Raw genomic sequence first — 23,978 nt, 5'->3', positions numbered from 1 at the left:
AGTGCTAGGAGAACAAAGCAAAACAACAAAAACATCAAAACAAGCAAACACCCCTGACCACCATAGCGATATCAACAACAAGAGAGCAAAGAATATTAAAAGTGAAAAGAGAAATGGAATAGTAGAGAAAGGGGAAAAGAAAAAAGAATATGAGAGGACCAATGAAAAGAAAAGTGATTATGATAGGAGAAAGTGGAAGAGAACTACTACTCATAATGAGTTGAAATAGGAAAAAAGAGAAAAAGAACACAGAAAAAGTAACAAATAATAAAGGGAGAGAAGGAAACAGGTGCTGTCCACATTTGGCCCTTGGCCGCCTTTTTGAAGCTACAGATGAGCCGCAGTTTGTGACTGATTCCTCTGGGCTTGACTACTCCCAGAGTGGGTCAAGCTGCTCTGCAAAGCTGGCTTTTATCAGCCCTGGATCCAGGGGTGTGTCAGCAGATGTCCCGGGTCGCCACAGGATCTGCCTCTGCCTGTCTCTGCCTGCTGGCCTGCTTCCAGTCTTATACTAGTCGTAGACCTGACTATTTCTGAGAGGGCTTCTGGTGGAAACGGGTGTCTGTGATTCCTAGGTCTCCTGTAGCAGGTGCCTTTCAGACTTCAGGGAAGATGGTGTTTGTTCCGCCTCCCCTGAGCCACTAGTCTGAGTCTGTCTAGGATTATTTCCCTTTACTCAGTAGGGCAGGGCCCCCAGTAGGCTTCCCAAGTCCAGATTTTGGGTCTGCCAGACACCGGGTGTTTCTGTGGCTCTCCCATGATGGGGAAGCACCAGTCTGTTTTCCAGGATAGTGTATAGATTGGCTGCACCCAGCCTCTGATGACCCAAGTCTGTTTATATTGCTGTCTCCTAAAGATGCAAGATGGGAGAAAAGAAAAAAGAAAACAAGCAGAGTAAAACTGAAAAAAAAACCAAAAATGTTGCTGAGTGGAGTGAATAGGATTTCTGAGGTTGTGGCAAGGGGATTTGTAGAGGATAGGGGGAGTGGTATCCCACAGGGTAAGGTAATTGATTTTCTCCTGGGAGGGGCTAGCTCTTCTCAAGAAAGTTGGCTGCTAGCCCTGGCGGTTGTGGCTCAGTGGATTGAGCATCGGCCTGCGAGCCAAGTGTCGCTGGTTTGATTCCCAGTCAGGGCACATGACTAGGTTGCACATGAGGTTCCCAGTTGGGGGCGTGAGTGAGAGGCAACCATACAGTGATGTTTCTCTCACTCTCTTTCTCCTTTCCCCTCTCGCTAAAAATAAAATAGATAAACAAATAAATTATTATTTTTTCTAAATAGAAAGAAAGTTGGCTGCTGTGTAGCCCAGGTATATCTGGGCCCCAACATTTTCATAGCTGCTCTCCCAAGACTCCCATGTGCCTCCCACTCCAGACTCTCCTTGCCCAGCTCTAGTCTATGCCACCCTCCCTTCACTGGAATCCAAGGTGGGTAGCCGCAAACACACAGCCTGTGTTTTTCCCTATTAAGAAAAATAAGATGATGGGTTTATCTCCAGCATTTTTCGTCTCTCCCTAGAGCAAAGAGCCAACATGCTGCAGTCTCCCCTTCATCTCCTGAGGAATGCCCTTTGTGTGGGTTATGTGGACTCTCCTGTTGTATTTGGGGCCTGATTTTTTTAGGCCCATTTGTTGGTGGGAACATTCCCCTGTTTGACTGACTAAGGGGCTCAACCCCTACCATGTGTGTCTCTGCCTTGAGAGGGCTTCTAGGTGTGGGTTGGATCCCCAGTCAGGGCACATGCAGGAGGTCACCTGTAGACTTTTCTCTCTCACACCGGTGCCTCTTCCCTCTCTCCCAAAACAATAGAGTATATCCTGTGTGCATCATCTTTCAAGTCATATATCACCCTGATGGGGTTGGGGGAGAGAAGGGAAGAGCCCAGCAGCAAAACTATTAACATGGGATGGTGGCAGGGTGTTCGCATCACTCCCTCCAGTGAGTGAGTCTTGGCCTTGGACTCTCTCCATTGCGTTCTGCCACTGCTCTCCTGCCACAGTTTCTGCCACCAGGATTATCTAGGCCACCTCTGTCCATCTATGGCTCTCCCGGCTTCTCTGCTGATCCGCAGCCACCTCAGTCAGACTGTCCTGTTTGCAGTTCCAGCGGCGCCCAGGGCCAGGGAGGCTACACCCCCTCCTCAGCAATTTCCGCAGTCTCCAGGATCTTGGCTTCAAGCGGTGGTGGTGGCAGGGGCGTTCACTACCCTGCCCAGTGCATGCAGAGATCACGGAGGCAAGCTCAGTCACCAAGGCACAGCTGCTCTGGTGGCTTCTTCCAGAGGATACTGTGCAAATTCCACAAAATGGCCCTGCTCCAAATCTGCACAGCCAGAAGCACTGGATGGGCAGCAGCTGCAGTGGCAGCAGCAGTGGCTCTACCAGGAGAGCCTGGGCAGCCCACATGGAGCGCTTTTGTTAGGTGCACAGGCAACCGCATGCACACCTGCTCACTCACAGCTTGATTTTCAGGTTGATTGCTCTGTGGTTTAGCTGCAAGACCAGTCTGGGGCTGGGAGCAAGTGGACGGAGCTTGTAGCTGTTCTTCAGCTACCTTGGAACTCTCAGATAAAAAGAGATATTTTTTATTAAGGAAAAGGAGATGATTTATGCATGACCTTGATGCTCACTATCTCTCCCTATACAAAAAGAAATTGAAAGATTAATCATATCTCACATGTCACACAAAGAAATGATAATAGATTGAGCATTCTAAATTAGGAACAGAATGCAAACTAAGAATAATGTGTTTTGCTTTCCCACTCCTTCCTTGAATTTGATGCATATATGTGAAGGGTGGGGTGGGAGAATGGATCAGAGAAAACTTTTTCTTGATTTTTGAGGGTTTCAGAGTAGAAGAATATGGGGCCTGTCCCGAAATTATCCAGCCATGTAATAGGAAGAAGAACCATTTATTGAAAAAAATACAAGAAACATTGTAAATAGGACAATGATGCCTCAGTCCCCTTCAAAGCAGGCATCTTGAGACCTCACACAATGCTCCCAGTTGCCATCCACTGCCTTGTTGTATTTTCCTGAATCTCATTGACAGTCTGACTCTTCCCTTTCAAAGGTGATTTTAGTTTTGGGAAAAGCCAGAAGTTGCAGGTTGCCAAATCAGGGCTGTAGGGGATTGAGTCAGAGGGTGGGGAAAATGGTTTCAGGATGATTCAAATGGATTACATTCAAGCTCACCTTCTGCTGTGCCGCCCGGTTCCTAACAGGCCCGGACCAGTATCAGTCCATGGCCCAGAGTTTGGGAACCCCTTACCTCTCCACATTTAGTTTCTACCAACTCCCAAGGGCCATTAGGCAACCTTAACCAAAGATCATAATGAGTTATAAAAAGGAAGGTATTTGTTTATACACCCTAGTTTGTGACTGTGCAATTTATATCTATTATTATGCATGACAAATCCGTAAAGAAGATTCGTAAATTTGATCGAACTTCCTGCATGAAAAAAATACTCTAAACAAAATCAGAAGTCAAACTTCAGGAAAATACTTGTAAAATTTATTACATGGAGCTAATTTTCTTAATATTAAAAAGGAACTAATTCATGTATTTAAACATCAAGAAAAAAAGTTACAACATTTAAGGAAAGAAAAACTTAAACATCATTGTAAAAATATTAAAATAAGATAAGTGATTTTAAAATTCAAAAGGGATGTTAAGTTACTACAAGGAATGATGGAATATATGTTGTTGCAACCTCATGTACTCTTTGAGTACTTCCATTTGTAATTGTTTTATATATGCTGTCAGAAGTCCACAAAAAATATCTTGTGTATATTAGTACAGGAGCAGTTTTTGCAGCATTCAAGGAGAAGGATTGGCATTTAAATTGTTTCCAGGGTTTCTTTCCATATCAGTTCTAGCTAAATAAATTATGGTACACCCATATAGTGGAGTACAATGCAGCTGTTGCAAAAATTATAGTGGAAGTGTCAGTCTGGAAAGATCTCCAGACTATATCGAGTGAACCAAGAGATAAAGTTTTAGGGATAAAGCTCTGTATGTTGCATAATGAATTTAAGGGTATATAAACATATTTAACACAAGCTGCTTATGAGGAATGGAATTCTTTTGTTTTCATACTGTTGGAATGTTTTTCATCTCTGAACTTGTATTTTATATAGTTAAGAAAAACAGTTTAAATTTAATAAAATATTTAACAAAATTCATTGATTATAGGGATAAATGAGAACTTGATATTTTTATGGCAGCCAGTAATATCACAAACTGGCAAAATCTTCCTGTGCACTGACTAAACCAAAGCTTGTTCTGAGCAACTGTTATGCCAGACATTATACTAAACATTTTATGTATATTTACCTTACGTAAATCTCCAACCAAGTCTTGTCAGGTAGACTTTTTTTTCTTATTGGAGGAAATAGATTTGAAAGACTGAATGAAGGATCTTGCCAAGAGACAACAAACTTCAGCGCCTGTGCTTTTCAACCTTTACTACTACCTCTATTACTGTTCGAAAGGGGTTTGGAAATTTATTTAAAAAGGTTATTACTCCAGACTAAAGACCAGGTTTGAATGTGTGTCAGTTTCATCAACAAAAAATTCAGCTAAACCTGTACCGTTCTTTGAAAAGATCATATTTGTATGAGAGTACTGACTAGGAAATTAAAAATCAATAAAATATTTTTTATCCATAGCCTGCTTTGTTCATATAAATTCAGATGTTTTAACCCTTTTCTTTTTAATCTCCTCTGTAAAATGCAAACTTTAACAGTTTTAGTCAATTTTTGGAATTTTTTGTGTATTTTAACTCATTTTCAGTGTAGTACTTGTTCTTAAATTGAAGAAATTAAATTTAACAAATGAACAAAAGCCTATGCATTCTGTTTGCTATATTTTTAGTACATAAACTTAGCTATTTTTCCCTCTTTTTAGGAACACCATCTTCAGCGGGCTATATCAGCACAACAAGTGTATGGCGAGAAGAGGGATAATATGGTTATACCTGTCCCAGAAGCAGAAAGTAATATTGCTTACTATGAGTCTATATATCCTGGGGAATTTAAGATGCCAAAGCAGCTCATTCATATACAGCGTAAGTAACTACTCTCTTAATAATTATACTTTCTATATGATCTTTCTATGTAACTCTTGATTGATTTTTATCTGTTCAAGGTCATTTTCAATACCTATTTCATTGACCAGCATCAATGAAATGTGCATTATTAGAGCCCATCTTCAACTTTTAAAATTGTGCTTGAGATTTCTGCCTCACAAAAAATATTACATTTTTATTCTTGATTTTTAGTTTCATCTGAGCATGAAATCTTATGCTACGTTAGACAAACAGGATAAAGAATATTCCTCAGATATAGAAGTGGTTTTCTTACTGTTCAGAAATGGGAATGTTAATAGTCTTAAAGAACTTCTTAATGTTAGCAGTCAGCAAACTTTCTGTAAAGGTTCAGACAGTAAATATTTTAGGCTTTGTAAATCATTTTAGTCATTTGTCACAATTCAACTCTGCTGTTTAAGGCGAAGTCAGCAATAGATAATACATAAACAAATGGACATGGCTGTGATCCCATAAACTTTTACTGACAAAAAAGATGGCAACCCAATACTGGCCCCTGAGACATATTTGCCTACTCCTTGATCTGTATTTCTACTAATTTTTTTTTAATTTAGTGCTCTAACTGGTAACTTGTTTCGCTTCATTAGAAATGATCTTACGGTAGCTATCACATATGATGCTGAACAGCTGAGAGCTTGTAGATTTAAAGATTACCTATAACACATATTTCATTTTCTCAATCCCCTAGTATTTGACAACTTAAAAACATAGTTGAAAAGTTACCAAGGTAAAAGTTGCAACAACTTTTATTGTTGTCTTGTTGACATTTATAATCGAGAGGTTTTTCCCAGGGGCCTTTCTAAACATTTTTCAAGACAATATAAATCTATTTTATTTTTATTCTTTCAAAGGACATACAGAAACTAGTTTTAACTACTTTTTAACTCATTACTATTCTAACTCATATAACGTTTTCTCCATATGAGCCAGTTTTTATTCTGGATTTTAAACACTTAGTTTATTATTTCTTAAATGTGAAAACCCTAAGTAAACATGGTGGCCATACTGGGTCTTATCCGTTCTATATTGACCTTTGCTTTTTTTTTTTTTAAGTTTTTAGTTTATTAACCTCTCATGAAAAATGTGCACAATCACTAAGATAAAGTCACTGAAAAATATTTATTCCTTCTTTTTACCACCATCAGCATTGGCCTTTGCAATCCTTTTGACTTTGTTCCTTCCATTCTTGTGTTCTTTTTTGCTGTTTTTAAGCATTTTGTGCCATCCAATAGCACACATAATTAGTTCGTTTTTCTTTCTTTTTTTTTTTAATTGATTTTTAGAGGGAAAAGGAATAACATCAATTTTGTTGTTCCATTTATTTATGCATTCGTTGGTTGCTTCTTGTATATGCCCTGGCCAGAGATTGAACCTACAACCTTGGTATTATTGGGACGATGCTTTAACCAACTGAGCTACCTGGCCAGGGCTTTTGCTGTTTTCTCGAGGTCTTCTTTACACACAGGTTATGTCTTGGTCTATGTTTGGGTTCATTTTTCTTTGCATAATCCAGGGAATCATAAATCATGCCAAAGCCAGTGGTCTTGCCATCACCAAAATTGGTTATAAATCCAAATACAAAGATGACATCTGGTATGGTCATGTACATTTTAGCTAGTTTTTCCCAAATTTTTGTCTTAGTTCCCAGGGTGAAGGACGTCGATGACCATTTGTTTCCGCTGAAATAGTTTGTTGGTCATGAACTTCGTGGTCTGGATAATTAGTATGTTGTTCATGGTAGCAGTCCATCTTTAAACAGTGAGAAAAAGAGCTGTCTCATGTCTATTCCATTATTTTATACCTGAAACCATCATAGCCAGTGTGACTATATATTCCTGATTCCATTCTTGAGTCTGGAGTGCCTTTTGTTTCATCAGGTCTTGATTCATAACATTTGAGGCCCTAGTTATTTCCTCAGATATAGTTCAGGAGGCTGAAAGTCCAAGATCAGGGTGCCAGCATCGTCTGGTGAGAAGGACCCTCTTCCACGCCACAGACTTCTTGTTGTATCCTCACATGTTGGAAGGGGGCATTTGATATTTTTAACCTCTGATATATATTTTTTATCTTTAAATCTTAACGTGCATCTAACCCTATTGATTTTCTTTGGAGAAAAATATAATTTCATTTTACTAAAGTTTACTTTGAAGTGGACCAAAGCAGTGTGTTTTCTTGCATACTCACATGTTTAATTACATATAAGACACAAGACATTCTAAACAAATTTGACCAATATTAAAACCTAAAAGTGAGTTCTCTGGAAAATCATGTCAGTATAAAAGTATACAAATCTGATCTTCCTATGTGTATTTACTAGAGCCACATTGTATTCCATAGCCACAAGCTATATTATCTTACAAATGCATGCTTTTTGATTAAAGCAGGATTAAGGTAAAATTACATTAATCAATTGACATTAACATTACTATCAAAAAAAATCTGCTTATTTTACAAATATAGACTGTTTATCAGTGACCAAAATCCACAAGACACATTTTACTGGTAAGAAGTAAATTAAATTCTGGTCAGAAAAGTCAAAAGGTACTATATTTTAAAAGGAATTGAAACTTTGCTGACATTGTAATCAAATAATAGTAATAAAATGGCAGCATGATTGTAGCTTATTTGGAAAGAAAAAATTTAATCTGTACAAATTTGAAGAATGTGGCCTTTGGAAAGAAAGTCAGATGCATTTTATAGAATTGAGTAATTTTTCCTCTTTAGTCTGTTGATATGATAGGTTATACTCTTGATTTTCAAATACACACCTAGAATAAATCCCATTTGGCTGTGGTGTATTTTTTTTATACATTGGTGGGTGGGATTTGCTAAAATTTTATTAAGCAAATTGTTCTTATGTTGTGGAAAAGATTGTGGAAAACTGATGTTAATTCTTTAAAAATTGGTATTGGCTTTTAATATACTATAATAGATCAGAAAAAGCCAATTATAGTATAAATTTCTGCAAAGTTAACATTGCATCTTGACTGCTAGATGGTCTAATTGCCTCAAATTACATATATGGACTGGTTCATTTCAGTTCCCCTAATTTCTGTTACATAAAACTCTTAAAAGTGACATAAACTGTTTCTTGGAGCTTAAAAGATGATAAATTAGTATGTCCTAAAAAAGCAATGACCAGACATGTTAGAATCATTGCATATTGTATTCCCCTCCTCACCCCCCCCCTCCAGTAGTATTTTCCATATGAACAGCTGTAAACCTACTTTGCCCCACCCCGCATACTGTTATTTATAGGCTCTGGGAGTCTTGTGATTTAAAAAGAAAGAAGGAAAAGAAGTTTATTTTAACCAAGTATTTTCTGAATGTATTCATTGCATGTTGTCTGTTAACATTTTGTTTAACATTAGTTTAGAAATTCTCAACTCTATTCTTCAACTGGTTTAGGAAAGAGATCATTCTAGTCAGAGCTATGAAGGAAGAAACCCATATAAAAATTATTATCTCCTTCTGTTCCGGACTATAGGTACTTTCTAAGCTGTTTCACTTGAGTATTGCTCAACATTTCCTGATCTAAAGAGTATTTTTTTTTTCTCTTTAGATTGGTGATCTCTAAAGCTTCTAGATTATACAGCTAAGACTTCTCTTTTCCTATTTATACTGAAAGAAAGAACAAAACTTTTCTGACCAGAAGGCGGGAACAGTTCTCTCCCCCTCTTCCCCATGCACTTGGGTTTCAAAGCTCTGCTATTTACCCCCAAAGGAAACATTTTTTAAAAGGTCTTAATATATATTTATATGTGTATTTATGTATATATAGTTATAGATATATGCATTTCTAGTTCTATCCATTGGAAGGGCCAAGAAGCAAAAATATTCAGTAACATTGAGCACACCTAGCACCTGTTCTTTAATTCATTCCCTACTAAATGGGACCAAGACTGTGGAGAAATGGCTGATTGCAGGGCTGGGGTTGGGTAGGTACAAGATGAACCTGGATCATCTTGTCATACCATAAATTAAGCTCTCACAGAGACATAGGAATTTCCACTAGCTAATTTTGGGACAGTCTAAACAAGGGAATATTTAAGTACAATAATGAGGTATAAACCATTGAAAAAGTAGGAATTTGTTAGTCCAAAGTGATACAAACAGATGAGAGGTGGAGAAGAGTACCTCTCATGCTTTTACAGTGGTGTGCCAAGAGCTGAATGGTACATGTGAATAGAGGGTTTGAGTTGGGTAATTGTTTTCACAATCAACATGATCAAGATTGGATCACACAAGAATCATCAATGTGTGCTCAATATAAGACGAAATTGTATGAGGCACAGGATGTTTGTATGGTCTTCAGCTCTCCCACAAGCTGCTTATTAGTTACAAGGATGGGAAAAATATATAGTGGAGTAATCAGGCAATTTCTTGACTGGTGATCAAAATTATCATCACTTATGAGGAACAGATGAACATTTTTTGCCTCTAGATGTGATATCCTGAGGAAGACTAATAAAGTTGAGTATGTAGTGTGCCAGCCAGCAGTGCTTAATCTAATCACAATGGGAATATATCGGAATAAATGAGGAATGTGATAATAAATAATATTTTCAGAATAAGGATGTTTTCTTAAAAAATATCAGTGTCTTAAGAGACAGAGCATGGGGGTGTAAAGTACAGCGTAGGAAGTATAATCAGTGATATTGTAATAACTATGTATGGTACAAGATGGGTACTAGATTTACTGGGTGAGGGGGGCGGGGAATCACTGTAACTTATAAAATTGTCTAACCACTCTGCTATACACCTGAAACTAATATAAAATATTAATGAATGTCAACAGTAATTGAAAAATTTTTTTAAAAAAGCAAAAGTTGTGGAAATGTTCCATGTTAAAGTTGGCTAAAGGGACAACTATGAAAATAATACCTTATCCTAGACTGGTCCTGTGCTGGAGGGAGATAACATTATAAGTTATTGGATTAGCTGACAAATTGGAATATAGGAAAAGAAATTAAATTGTATGAATGAATTTATGAAGTTGATTACTATACTGTGATTATATAAAAGAATCTCTATTAGGAAATATACTCTGAAGTATATTTTGCAGTAAAGATCCATGTATTTTACACTGATGGTTCAAAATATAAAGCGTGTGTGTGGAGAGAGAGAGGGAGAAAGCACTCACACACATGCAAATGGTAAAACAGAATAAACTTTAAACAGTGGGTGAATTTGGGTAAAAGATTTTCAGGTACTCTTTTTATTTTTTTAAGTATATTTTATTGATTATGTTATTACAGTAGTCTCAATATTTTTTTAACCTTTGCTACTCTCCACTCAGTATCCCCCTTCCTTCCAGCAATCCCACCCCACTTAGTCTGTGTCCATGGGTCGTGCATATTAGTTATTTGGCTTCACTCTTTCCTATATTATTCTTAATTTCCCCCTATTTTGTACCAACCAATTATGCTTCTTAATTCCTACATCATTTCCCCATTTCTCCCCCTTCCCCCTCTTAGCTGATAACCCTCCAAATGATCCCCATACCTATGATTCTGTTTCCATTCTGGTTTTCTTAGTTGGATTTTGTTTTTATTTTTTAGATTCAGTTGTTGATAGTTGTGAGTTTGTTGTCATTTTAATATTCATAGTTTTCATCTTTTTCTTAAGTCCCTTTAACATTTCATATAATAATGGCCTAGTGATGATGAACTCCTTTAGCTCTACCTTGTCTGGGAAGCACTTTATCAATCCTTCCGTTCTAAATGATAGCTTTGCTGGATAGAGTAATCTTGGTTGTAAGTCCTTGCTTTTCATCACCTTGAATACTTCTTGCCATCCCTTCTTGCCTGCAAAGTTTCTTTTGAGAAAACAGATGATAGTCTCTTATAGGCACCCCTTTGTAGGTAACACTCTGCTTTTCTCTTGCTACTCTTAAGATTCTTTATCTTTCACCTTTGGCATTTTAATTATGATGTGTCTTGGTGTGGTCCTCTTTGGGTCTAGCTTGTTTGGGACTCTCTGTGCTTCCTGGATTTGTATGTCTATTTCCTTTGCCAAATTTGGGGGTTTTTCCTTCATTATTTTTTCACATAAGCTTTCAATTTGTTGCTCTTCCTGTTCTCCTTCTGGCATCGCTATGATTCGGATGTTGGCATGTTTAAAGTAGTCCCAGGGGTTCCTAAGCCTCTCCTCATTTTTTTCAGTTGTTTCCTCATTTTGTCCTGGTTCACTGTTTTTTTCTTCCTTACGTTTCAAATCATTGATGTGAACCCCGGTTTCCTTCCCTTCACCATTGGTTTTGTGTGGATTTTCCTTCGTTTCAGTTAGCATAGCCTTCACTTCTTCCCTTATGCATTTGCCATATTTAAGCATATCTGTCAAGCCTGTGAGCATCTTGACCTACCAGTGTTTTGAACTCTACATCTCTTAGGTTGTCTGTCTCCTCGTCGATTAGTTCTCCCACTGGAACCTTGATCCATTCCCTCTTCTGGGCCATACTTCTCTGTCTCCTTCACTTGACAACTTTCTTTGTTTGCCTCAATGTCTTAGGTAGAGCTGTTGCACCTGTTATGTTGTAAGGGGCCGAGCCTTAGGTATTTGTCAGTGTTGGCGACCTGTTTCACCATGTTGTGGTGCTGTGTGTGCGTAAGGTGTCTGAGAGGGAACAGTGCCACTTGCTCAGCACTCACCCCTTTTCCAGGCACTTCTTCCACTTCCATATGGGATTGGCACCTCTCTGGCTGTTGCTCTGGCCATTGTTCCCAGAGTGGATGGGTCTGCAGATATTCTAGGACCGTGGGACCCCTCTAAACAAGTGAACTCTGCTGGGAGACGGGACTTTTTTTCCTTTGCCCCAATTCCCACTGGTTTTTGCCATCAGAAGCAATGAGGCTTTATTTTCCCTGGTGCTGAAACCATGTGCTATGTGGTCTGGTCGGGACTGGGAGCACCCCCAGGTGTCCCTCCCTACTTTTTTTTAATGTGTTACTACACTTTCTGTGCATTTGCCGCTGTTGCTGCTGCCACTGCCACACGGGGCTTCCTCTCCGCCCCAATTCCGCCCCGCTGTCCTGTCTGGATGAGTATTTCTTCTTTATATCTTTATTTGTTGGACTTCCATGCAGCTGTTTTCTGGAACTTCTGGTTGTCCCCGGTTTTGAGGTAGTTGTGTTCCTTTTTAGTTGTGGAGGTAGACATGCCTCTATCTTGGCCAGAAGTCCCCCTCAAAAAAATGGTACTACTTTCTGACAGGGAAAATCTATATAGCATGAAACACAGAATTTTATCTACAAAAGATTTATTTTCTCTTTTTAAAGATTTTATTTATTTTTCAAGAGAGGGGAAGGGAGGGAGAGAGGTAGAAAAACAGGCTAGTTGCTTCTCCTACACTCCCTGAGCAGAGACCAAACCTGCAACACAGGCATGTGCCCTGGCTAAGAATGGAAATAGCGACCTTTCTCTTTGAGGGATGACGCCCAGCCAGCTGAGGTCAGAGCTACAAAGGCGTTCTTATTTACAATTTCAGAACTTTCAAATGCAGGTTTCTCCATTTACTCTCCCAAAGTACATTCAAAGAATTTCCTTGTCTGGTTAACCAGTGATAGCTTTGTCATTTTCGGTCAAAAGTATAAATGTCAGATACCTATCATTCCATAGTAAATACCACTATTGTGGCAGTCTTCTCTGCTATTCAGAATTTATTCTAGGAGTTTTGCAGTAGATTATTAACCAGTCATTGAGACTTTGATTTGAGTTGAAACCTCTTTACCATTTCTGATCAGAGAAGTTTCTCCTCAATCTTGGATGGTATGCCTTTCTTTTAATCAAGGGTTATATATATTCTGTTCCTAATCCGCATTTTGTGCCATTTCATGGACCTAAATATTATTTTACTATTTGATTTTTATGTTTTAAAAATTCTCTTTGCAGTTGTGGACATAACTACCATACACACTTAGTCTGAGCCACAATATGGCATTGGTTACCTAGACATTCATATACATTTCATTTCTATCACTGGATTCTTAAATCTCAGTGCAAGTGCCATAATGTGTATCACTTGGTTTAAAATAATCTAATCAATTTATTATTTAGTGTTCTTTTTGCTTAGGTTTATTTTCTGTAGCATTTTCTTCCTCTGTACATTATACTATATTTTGTTTACCCATACACATATCTTTGTCCCTATCAGATATTTTAAAAGGAGTCAGCTTTGACAGTATGGCTCCCATTATTTAACAATTATTGGCTAGCTAGGTTTCATTTAATTGTTAGAACTTAATTAGAAGAGTCTTGGCCTGATTCTCTCTAAACCCTATTTTCTACTTTGAACACAGTAATATGGCCCAGAAAATTTGAAGACACTCCTATTTCTAGGACCATGATAAATATATTACATCTTTATCAGCTGTGGTTGAACTATTAGTTGGAATTGCAGGTTTGCTGAAGCTAAGTTACACTTTAATCATTGCCTGTAAGGTTATTTTGGTCCAATGACATCCCAAAGTGAATTTTTTTAATGTTAATTTTTTTCTGTAGTTTTAGTATTTTATATCTGAGCAAAAATTGGTTTTCTTTATATTTTAAGATCTTAGATGTATTTGTAACAACTGAAAGAGTAGCTTCCTGCAGAGGCTATAGCAATCTGGCTCTCAGATACTTTTTAATTTCAGTGGAAAACACACTGAGATCCTTAGGATAGGAATTTTCCCATCCAGTCTTGATTCTTTTCCCTGATATGTTGGACATGACTTGTCATTGATCATAAAACATATGCCAGAAGTATGTCAAATGTATTTTGATAATGCAAAAGTAAATTGATACTAGGTGAGCTTGGTTAGTTTTTATGAATAATTAAGCTTTGTAAATGTGATTTGATCAAGGAAAAATAAGTTTTATAGTGGAGGATACAGAAGTGATGTATAAATAAGACCTTAAAATATGCAAAGTATGCCCTTAAGAAGGCAGAATATTTGCTAGTTGGTCCCTGTCAGTTTGTTTTTTTGGATTATCTAGATCACCACTCTTTAATAGAACTTTTAATGATGATGGAAATGTTCTCCAGTCTTTGCTCTCTGGTACAGCACTAGCCACATGTTGCTATTTGTGGCTTAAAATGTGTCTAATGAGACTGAGGTACTGAAATTTAATTTAATTTAGACATATGGCTAGTGGTTACCCTATTTAACAACACAAATGTGAATTATCTTGGTTAGAGATGAGAAAAACAAGTGTTTTTAATCCAATAAAGTTTTAGATGTCCAAAAGTTCTGTTTACATAGCAATAACAAAAAATTAGATTATGAAAAATCATTGGAGGGCCTGTGGTTGCAAAGATGTTAACATGTAGCCATGGCTGTTGTGTCTTAGTTGGTTGGAGTGTCTAACCAAAAGTTTACAGGTTCAGTTCCCAGTCAGGGCTTATACCTAGGTTGCGGGTTCCATCTCCCGCCTCTGCGCATACACAATCCCTGGCTCGGGCATGTACTCTCTTTCCCTTCCTCTCTATAAAAGCAATGAAAAAATGTCCTCGGATGAGGAGGGAAAAAAGTTTAAGACATTAACATATAGAGATTTTTACCAAGAAGTTTTAATATTCTAGGAATGTTATAGAAGTGTCATGCTGGTCAAAATAGAAAATGAAACAGTGGTATAATATATTCAATTCTTTTTATTTTTCAATTACAGTTGACATTCAGTATTACTTTATATTAGTTTCAGGTGTACAGCATAGTGGTTAGACACATATATTTCACAAAGTGGTCCCCAGTTAAGTCTTAATATCTACCTGACACTATACATAGTTATTATACTACAGGGTGGGACAAAAGTAGGTTTACAGTTGTTCATGTGGATAATAATTAAATAATTAATAAATAATACAAGAATAAACTTTTACACTTAAACTGTAAACCTACTTTTGCCCCACCCTGTATTATTGACTATATTCCTGTGGTGTGCTTCACAGGAGTAGATGTCAGATTGGGTTTTAGAAAGAATAAATAGTCATATACTAGGTGGGCAGGCAGAAAACAGCTAATATAAAACTTGAAGACATGAAATAGCTTGCTGTATAAGACATGAAATTTGTTGTTGCTAGGTCATAAGGTACTACTGATGCTACTGTACAAAGTATACCATAAAGGGCCTCATAATTGTAAAGATTTGGATTCTAAGATGATGGAAGTTAGTAGGAGGAATTAAGCAAGGGAAAGATGTAAGACAAGTTATGATACAAAGCTGCTTAACATTTTAGTTTATTTTGGTCAACCTCCCCTCATATTGATAAGTAATCAAATAACATTTGATACTATAGAGTAGTGGTTCTTGCCCCTTTTTCAAATCTTGACAAATATAAGAAACATCTCACATTTCTATCACCATGACAGTGAGTCTCATTCGGACACAAAGCTCCTTAGCCCAGAGTGCATTCACTGAGTGATAGTTATTACAGCTGTTGGCAGTGGCTTCTAATACCTCAGCTTGAAACTTCACTCCCTAAGCTTTTGGTAAAGTAGTTAAATAATTTATAAAATGGGACTTTAAATATTCTAGAAATAATCTTATTTAAAGACCTTATCTTTTTAGATATATCAAACCATATTGAAATTGTTGATAATTTATCAGGTTTTAAACTATAAAACTTTCATATAGTTGAACTCAATGCATTTCATAATCTCGATGTTCTTAATAACAGGCTTCTAGTTTGCTTTTGGGAGTGGGGCCACAGCCATTGTCTTTTATCACGTATCTATATTAACAGTAAAGATAATCGCATTTCTTAAACTTTTGTAGTGGGAAACATCTGTAAGCTTAGATTGTATATCTGAAGACAGAATCCAAAGAAAACTTTCTTATTTCTTTAGAAAATCTAGGTTATTATTTTTATCCAGACATCTGTGAGAAGGTTTGTCAGTGGAGTCACACAGTAAATGATTGTTTATGGTTTCTTCTGTTAGCTTTTAGTTTGGATGCTGAGCAGCCTGACTATGATTTGGATTCTGAAGATGAAGTATTTGTAAATAAACTGAAAAAGAAAATGGATATATTCCCATTGCAATTTGAGGAGATGATAGATCGTCTAGAAAAAGGCAGTGGTCAGCAGGTACAACTTCAATGTGTATATAAAAAGTGTATGTGAGTGTGTATTTATATGGAAATAGTATTGGGTTGGCCAAAAAGTCTGTTTAGTTTTGTCCATAAAAGACACATTTTTCATTTTCACCAATACCTTTATTGATTTGAATATTTTGAGTATGTTAGCTATCTCCCAAATGGTATAGCATTGATTGTTCTCAATTAATGTCTCCATTTGATCACTATCAACTTCAACTGGTCTATCCAACCATGAGCATCGTTCAGCGAAAAATCTCCAGCGCAAAATTTAGCAAACCACTTTCGACACATTCGTTCAGTCACAGCACCTTCTCCATACACTACACAAATCTTTTTTTCCATTTCAGTTATACTTTTATCTTTCTTGAAACAATAAAGCATAATATGCCAAAAATGTTGTTTTCTTTCATCTTTAATATTAAAATGGCTACACAAAAATTCACCAGTTTTGATGTTTTTTTTTTTAAATGCACACTGATGTGATAACTGTCATAATACAGTCTAATAAAATTGTTTCAAATGAAGTTAAAGATAGCTAAGTGCTACTAGAGCCACCTTACTGAATAAAACAAGCAAAATTTTTGGACAACTCAGTATAATGTTGGGGAGGGGTAAGTGAACACGCTGTAGGAGTTAGCAAGCATGAAGTCAGATTCTCTCTGCCCAATATAACCTGTATACATAATGTTGAGCAATATATTTAAATTTCTCTGTGCCTCAGTTTTCCCATCTGTAAACTAGAGATGATAGATATCATAGGATTGTTATGAAAATTAAAAATAATGTATATAAAGCATCTAGCTCAATGACTAATAAGGTATTCTGCGTGTTTGCTGTTGTAAACACTGTTGTTATTTTGATTGTTGTCATTTAAATTTGGAAGTACCTTTGAACCTTATATATGTATTATTTGAAAATGACATCATAATTTTACATTTAGCCAGTCAGTCTGCAGGAAGCCAAATTATTGCTAAAAGAAGATGATGAATTAATTAGAGAAGTGTATGAATACTGGATTAAAAAGAGAAAAGGCTGTCGAGGTCCATCTCTTATCCCATCAGTAAAACAAGAGAAGCGAGATGGTTCCAGCACAAATGATCCTTATGTGGCTTTTAGAAGACGTACTGAAAAAATGCAGACTCGCAAAGTAAGTGAACTGGGGAAATTTTATAATCTTTTTTTTGTAAGAAAAACTGTTTATAGTTATAAGTACTTCAGTATCTGGAGGCTGTATTTTAATTTGTGTTTAAATAGACTTTATACAATATAATGAAAAATATTAATTTAAAATTGGTATATTTTAATGTTCATCCATTTAAAACCATATACAAAATTGATTTCCTGGTGATTCATGCACCCTTTCAATGTTTTTAAATTCTTTTCTTTCCCTTCAAATATATATATATATATATAATATATATTTGTACATATTAGTAGTTATATTCAGAATGCCACTAGCGAGGAATGCTTATTGACATTAAACAAGCAACTTTATATTTGCAGAATCGCAAAAATGATGAAGCTTCTTACGAAAAAATGCTCAAGCTGCGTCGAGATCTAAGTCGGGCTGTAACTATTCTAGAGATGATAAAAAGAAGAGAAAAGAGTAAAAGGGAGCTATTGCACTTAACACTGGAAATTATGGAAAAGAGGTACAGTATATTTGAATAGCATTAGGAAGTATGGTACTACTAACATTTTGTATACTGAATTAATTTATTTCCTAAGCAATTATCTTTAACTCCAGAAATACATTCTTTTAAATGTGTGATATGATATACTTTGTATAATTTTACGTGTGATTCTCTCTTCATTTTCTTTAAAAGTGTGTTCAGTAAAATTAAAATGCTAGGTAGTTTCATTTTGAAATCTTATTCTTTTGTCCTTATGTGAGTGCGTACAGGGCTATAAGAGAGAACATTTGTCAATTTAAAGTTTTTATTTTATTCACTAAATGGCACTGTTTTTTACAAAAATGTAGGGGAGGGGGGAAAGGCCCATAATTTTAACACTCAACTAACCATTGAACAAGGTATACAATGAAATCTTCAAGCCTTAATCTCCTATCAGCTAGTTCCTATCTTCCCCCAAAAAAACATTATTAAATTTCTTATGATTCAGTTCAGAAAAATTAGTTTTATAGCACAGGCAGTTCAAATTAGCAGGAAGTTCCTCAGCATCATTTTAGGCATTAATTTCAGCATCTCCACCAAATCTTTCACTAAAATTGTTAAGTTAATGTTCAAACCTTGTTGGTTTTTTGTTTTTGTTTTTGATTTTTTGCCGCAGTCATATATTTATGGTGCCAAGATAAAGCTGTAAGCCAAAAAGTAAAAGAAAGAAACAAAAGAAATTATGTGATCTTTAATTTTAATAAGCATTTGGCAAATTAAAGTTTAACTGTAATCTTACCAAGTCTAATCAGTGTTTATAATTAATAGTCATAAGGGTAAGTAATTACAGAACTAACTTTTTAAACTTTCTTTTTTATAATTTCAGGTATAATTTGGGTGACTACAATGGAGAGATTATGTCTGAGGTTATGGCACAGAGACAGCCAGTGAAACCTACTTATGCCATCCCCATCATCCCTATTACTAATAGCAGTCAGTTTAAACATCAGGAAGCAGTGGATGTGAAGGAGTTTAAAATTAATAAGGTGATACAAAGTTTTGTGATTGTAGTAGCTGATAACGGAATAGTATTTTATCATTAGAATCAGAATGAAACATAAAATTATATATAAACCCTACCATGAAATATGCTGCAAAGCCAGCTTTTGATTCAAGACAGGCCTGTTGATACAACTACAGTAGAGCTTGTCAATAATAATTAATTTTGTAACTAACTTTTTCCAAAACACCATAATGCCATAAACTGCATAAAACTTGATAGAAATATTTAGCATATTTACATAATCATGATACTTGCCAAGATCCTTTTCTTTCCAACAAATACCATTTTTGCCTCTAATCTTTCTTGCCTTTTTTCCTACATAAAATTCCTGCCTCTGCCATCCGTGTCATACATATTTCTGACTTGTCCTATGTTAATCAGCTCATTCACTCTTACCTGTGTATTTTATCCTTGTGTTTCCCATTGGATGACTTAATATCTTTATCCCATAAAACTGCTCAAAATACACCACTCCAAAATGCCATCATTGTTTAGCTAGTTATAAATCTTTACTACTCTTTATTTTCATAACACCTTAGCATTATGGCTTTATTTTTCACTGTGTTAATAGTAATCTGAAGTCTGCCCCCTGTATATGTAAAATTGTTTTCATTATTTTTCCCCGTATTGATGTGTTAATTCTTTAAAGAGTAGATATCCCTTTTTTTTATTCTCTCCTTGTATTTTTATATTCTTAATCCTTACCCGAAGATGTGTTTATTGATTAAGAGAGAGAGGAAAGGGGGAGAAAGGGAGAGAGAAACATCAATCAGTTGATTCTTGTACATGCCTGGACTAGAGATTGAACCTGCAACTGTTCGGTGTAAGGGACGATACTCTCAACCAACTGGGCCACCTGGCCAGGGCAATATTTTTATAGAAAATTAAGAAGTAACAGGACCCACAGTAAATACTAACTTCTTTTTTAGGGTTTCAGAAGCTGAGACCTTTTTATTCTTTTCCTTTACTTTAATTGGAACAAAATGTTTTGTTAGATTGTGTTTAGGTTTTAGGAACGTATTCATGTTTTTACAGAAACCAACCAAATTCTAAGACTTTACAATATAAGATGACAAAAAATAAGACATTTGTACCTCTTATGAATATGAATGTCTTTATTTTGGCAGTAAACTTTTTAAAGCTTCCCCCCAAACTGTAGGTTTGTTGAACGTGGTTTCCTAATGTTTGAATAACTCATGACTTTATTGCAGCAAGATAAAGCTGATCTTATCCGACCTAAACGTAAATATGAAAAGAAGCCTAAAGTCTTATCATCTACTGCTGCTCCTCCTCTTCAACAGACAGGTCCTGCTGCACTGCCAGTCTTTAATGCTAAAGATTTAAATCAGTATGATTTCCCCAGCTCAGATGAAGAACCTCTCTCCCAGGTAAATATAAGAATTTTTCTATGAATATAGAGGAAGTATGTAAGAAGTCATATGTTTTGACTCAACTGCACTTTATTTCAAGGTTTTGTCTGGTTCTTCGGAAGCTGAGGAAGAGAATGATCCGGATGGTCCCTTTGCTTTCCGTAGGAAAGCCGGCTGTCAGTACTATGCTGTAAGTTTCAGGCTTTCTTTTTAAATAACAAACTGTTTACTTTTAACAGACCGAATAAAATAATTTGGATTTTTAATTTTTAAGCCTCACTTAGACCAAACTGGCAACTGGCCTTGGACTAGTCCTAAAGACGGAGGATTAGGGGATGCGCGATATAGATACTGCTTAACCACCCTCACCGTACCCCAAAGATGTATTGGATTTGCACGAAGACGGGTTGGACGTGGTGGAAGGTAAGGTATTTCTGTATTCTAAGCATAGGGATATTTTCAACAATAGGGTAATTAATTTAAAATTTAAAGTAAGGTAATCCTCAATAGTTCATTTGTTCCTCTTTGCTGATTTTGACTGAATATTTTGTTTGAAATACTTTGTCTTGCTACCTGATTGTTATACAACCATAACTTTAATGCATAATTAATGGCCCTCTAAAGGAGCTGCTTTTCTTCCCAAGTTTGAAAACCTCAGTTACCTATCCTTACAGATAGAATAAACCTCAGATGCCTATCCTTATAGATAGAATTCTAATAAAAAAGTACCAGGTAAAGGCAAGTGTAAATCATGACTGCATAAATCATATTAAGTTAAAGAAACTATAAAAGTTGTTTCAGGAATTCTGAAAGATATTGACAAAAAGGATTAAATAAGCTAAGAAATATAATATACTGAGTTCTTTAATTCATCAGTGAAAAGGCTCCAGGTTCCCTGTATGACCTGATCTTGACATTTCAGTTTGTCAGGATCAAATTTATCTTCTTTCTTTGTTTAAACCTAATAGTTCTCCTTCATACACTAGCTGTCTTGTGTGAGAAGTTGTATTTTGGGGGGGGTGGGGGTTGGAGAATGCATAAGAGCAAAGAAAAAAATTTAAATTAGAAGGCAAAACAGGTAATATCAAGGTACTTTCAGGAAGAAACCTAACAGTATGATTTACTATAAATTAATAGCTTTTACAGATATGTTTGTTTCCTTTTTGAATCTTAGTTACAGTTCTTCTCACTTAAACATTAGCTTAGAATTATCTGAGCATCCAAATACATATATTTTTAATTTTATGAAAACTGTTGGGATGACAATGCTTAATAAATTATATAGGTTTCAAGTGTACAGTTCTGTAATACATCATTTATATATTGCATTGTGTATTCACCACCCAAAATCAAATCTCCTTCTGTATCCAAAATACATTTTGTTTAGCACTTTTTCCTATGTCATTATGTTGACATCAGTAGTAGCAAGAATTCTCTATATTGGCTATATTGCATTTTAGCATTAATCAGTGTTAACATTTTAAGATGGAGTCATTTATAAAGTTTATATTGGTAACATCTCATATTTTATTCATTAGAAATTTTGAACATACCCCAAGGATCACATACCTTTTTTTGCTTTTTTCCTACCTCCTTCCCAGCCCCTCAAAAAAAACCATTTTACTTTATTGAGACCAGATATGTTAGCAACATTTTATAAAGTGGTCTGTTGCTTTGAAATGGCAGTGAAAATCTTTGGTTTAAAAGTAGTTTGAAAAGAAAAATACTTTCATATGTTATCAGTAACTTATACTGGTAGATCAACACATACAATTGTTACAACTCTTACTGTTTTAAAATATTACCTTATTCTTTGAGGTAAAGCAGATCATTATAAATAACATAAAAGAAAGAACCTTTATCAGAAAATGAGATTTTAGCTTATAGAGCTGAATACTACAATAATCAATTTTTTTAAGTATATTTTATTGATTATGTTGTTACAGTAGTTCCAGTTTTTCCCCCCTTGCTCCCCTCTGCTTAGTGCCCCCCTCCCTCCAGCAATCACACCGCCTTTATTCATGTCCATGGGTAGTGCATACAAACTCTTTGGCTTCACCCTTTCCTATATTATTCTCAACTACCCCCAGTCTGTTCTGTACCAACCGATTATGCTTCTTAATCCCTGCACCATTTCCCCATTTCTCCCCCTCCCCCCTCCCAGCTGACAACCCTCCAAATGATCCCTATACCTATGATTCTGTTCCTATTCTGGTTTGCTTAGTTGGATTTTGTTTTTATTTTTTAGATTCAGTTGTTGATAGTTGTGAGTTTGTCGTCATTTTAGTGTTCATAGTTTTGATCTTCTTTTTCTTAAGTAAGTCTGTTTGACATTTCATATAATAATGGCCTGGTGATGATGAGCTCCTTTAGCTTTACCTTGTCTGGGAAGCACTTCATCTGCCCTTCCATTCCAAATGATAGCTTTGCTGGATAGAGTAATCCTGGTTGCAGGTTGCCTTTCATCACATTGAATACTTCTTGCCAGCCCCTTCCTGCCTGCAAAGTGTCCTCTGAGAAGTCAGCTGACAGTCCTATAGGCACCCCCCTGTAGGCAACTCTCCGCCTCTCTTGTTGCCCCTCAGGACTCTCTCTTTATTTTTCACCTTTGGCATCTCAGTCATGATGCGTCCTGGTGTGGTCCCTTCTGGGTACAGTTTGCCCGGGACCCTCCATGCTTCCTGGACCTGTATGTCCATCCCTTTCACAAAATTTGGGAAGTTTTCCTCATTTTTTTCAATTCTTGCTTCCTCATTCGGCACTGGTTGACTTTTTTTCTTCCTTATGTTCCAAATCATTGATCTGAAACCCGATTTCCTTCCATTCACCATTGGTTTTGTGTGGATTTTCCTTCATTTCACTTAGCATAGCCTTCACTTCTTCTCTTATGTGTTTACCATACTCAAGCATATCTGTCAAGCCTGTGAGCATCTTTATCACCAGTGTTTTGAATTCTGCATCTGTTAGGTTGTCAATCTCCTCATCTATGCAGTTGGCTATCTCCTTGTGGCTTAGTTCTCCCACTGAAACCTTGATCCGTTCCCCCCTTTGGGCCATACTTCTCTGTCTCCTCATTCTGACAGGCTCCTGTGTTTGTTTGCCTCCGCATCCCAGCTAAAGCTGTTGCTCCTATTACGCGTTGTAAGGGGCAGAGCCTTAGGGTTTGGTCAGTACAAGGCGACCTGTTTCACCATGTTGTGGCGCTGTATGTGGGGGAGGGGTCCAAGAAGGAACAATGCTGCCTGTCCAGCATTGGTCCTTTTTCTAGGCACCTCTCCCACTTCCTCACCATACTGGCGCCCCTCTAGCTGCTACCCCTGCCATCGTTCCCAGAGTGGGTGGGTCTGCAGACCTTCTAGGACCATGGGGGCCCTTTAAACAAGTGGACTCTGCTGTGAGACCAGCAGTTTCTTCCTCTGCCCCAACCCCCACTGGTTTGCTCAGTCAGGAGCTGTGAGGCTTGATTTTCCCTGGTGCTGGGACTGTGAGCTGCGATGTCTGGTATAGAGTTGGGAACGCTCCCCAGGTGTCCCTCCTGACTTTTTAAAATGTGTGACTGTGCTTTCTGCTGGCCTGTCGCTGCTGCCACCACCACACCGCGTCGTCTCCGCCCCTCCTACCTGTCTGGATGAGTATTTCTTCTTTATATCTTTGTTTGCTGGACTTCTGTACAGTTTGATTTTCTGGAACTTCTGGTTGTTTCTAGTTTTGAGGTAGCTATATTCCTTCTTAGTCATGGAGGGAAAT

The 23,978-nt window shown here is 36.7% G+C and overlaps 1 protein-coding gene across 4 annotated transcripts in view; it reads left to right on the top strand.

Annotated features, from left to right (window-relative positions):
- EPC1 (enhancer of polycomb 1) overlaps positions 1-23,978 on the top strand; it is a 108,264-nt gene that overhangs the window by 71,954 nt on the left and 12,332 nt on the right. For 3 of the 4 annotated variants that reach the window (XM_090266166.1, XM_090266163.1, XM_090266164.1), the window contains exons 2-9: positions 4,911-5,070; positions 16,029-16,174; positions 17,126-17,332; positions 17,689-17,837; positions 18,685-18,844; positions 20,073-20,249; positions 20,332-20,421; positions 20,506-20,654. In XM_090266166.1, the coding sequence (XP_090122292.1) occupies positions 4,911-5,070; positions 16,029-16,174; positions 17,126-17,332; positions 17,689-17,837; positions 18,685-18,844; positions 20,073-20,249; positions 20,332-20,421; positions 20,506-20,654 (1,238 nt within the window). The remainder of the gene's footprint in view (positions 1-4,910; positions 5,071-16,028; positions 16,175-17,125; positions 17,333-17,688; positions 17,838-18,684; positions 18,845-20,072; positions 20,250-20,331; positions 20,422-20,505; positions 20,655-23,978) is intronic. The other variant, XM_090266165.1, reaches the window with a different exon arrangement.

Source organism: Furipterus horrens, unplaced genomic scaffold (genome assembly GCF_987537825.1).
Source record: "Furipterus horrens unplaced genomic scaffold, mFurHor1.1.pri manual_scaffold_2, whole genome shotgun sequence".
Lineage (NCBI taxonomy): Eukaryota > Metazoa > Chordata > Mammalia > Chiroptera > Furipteridae > Furipterus > Furipterus horrens.
The sequence above is the reverse complement of the archived record's forward strand: the minus strand, read 5'-3'. Positions and strand labels throughout refer to the sequence as shown.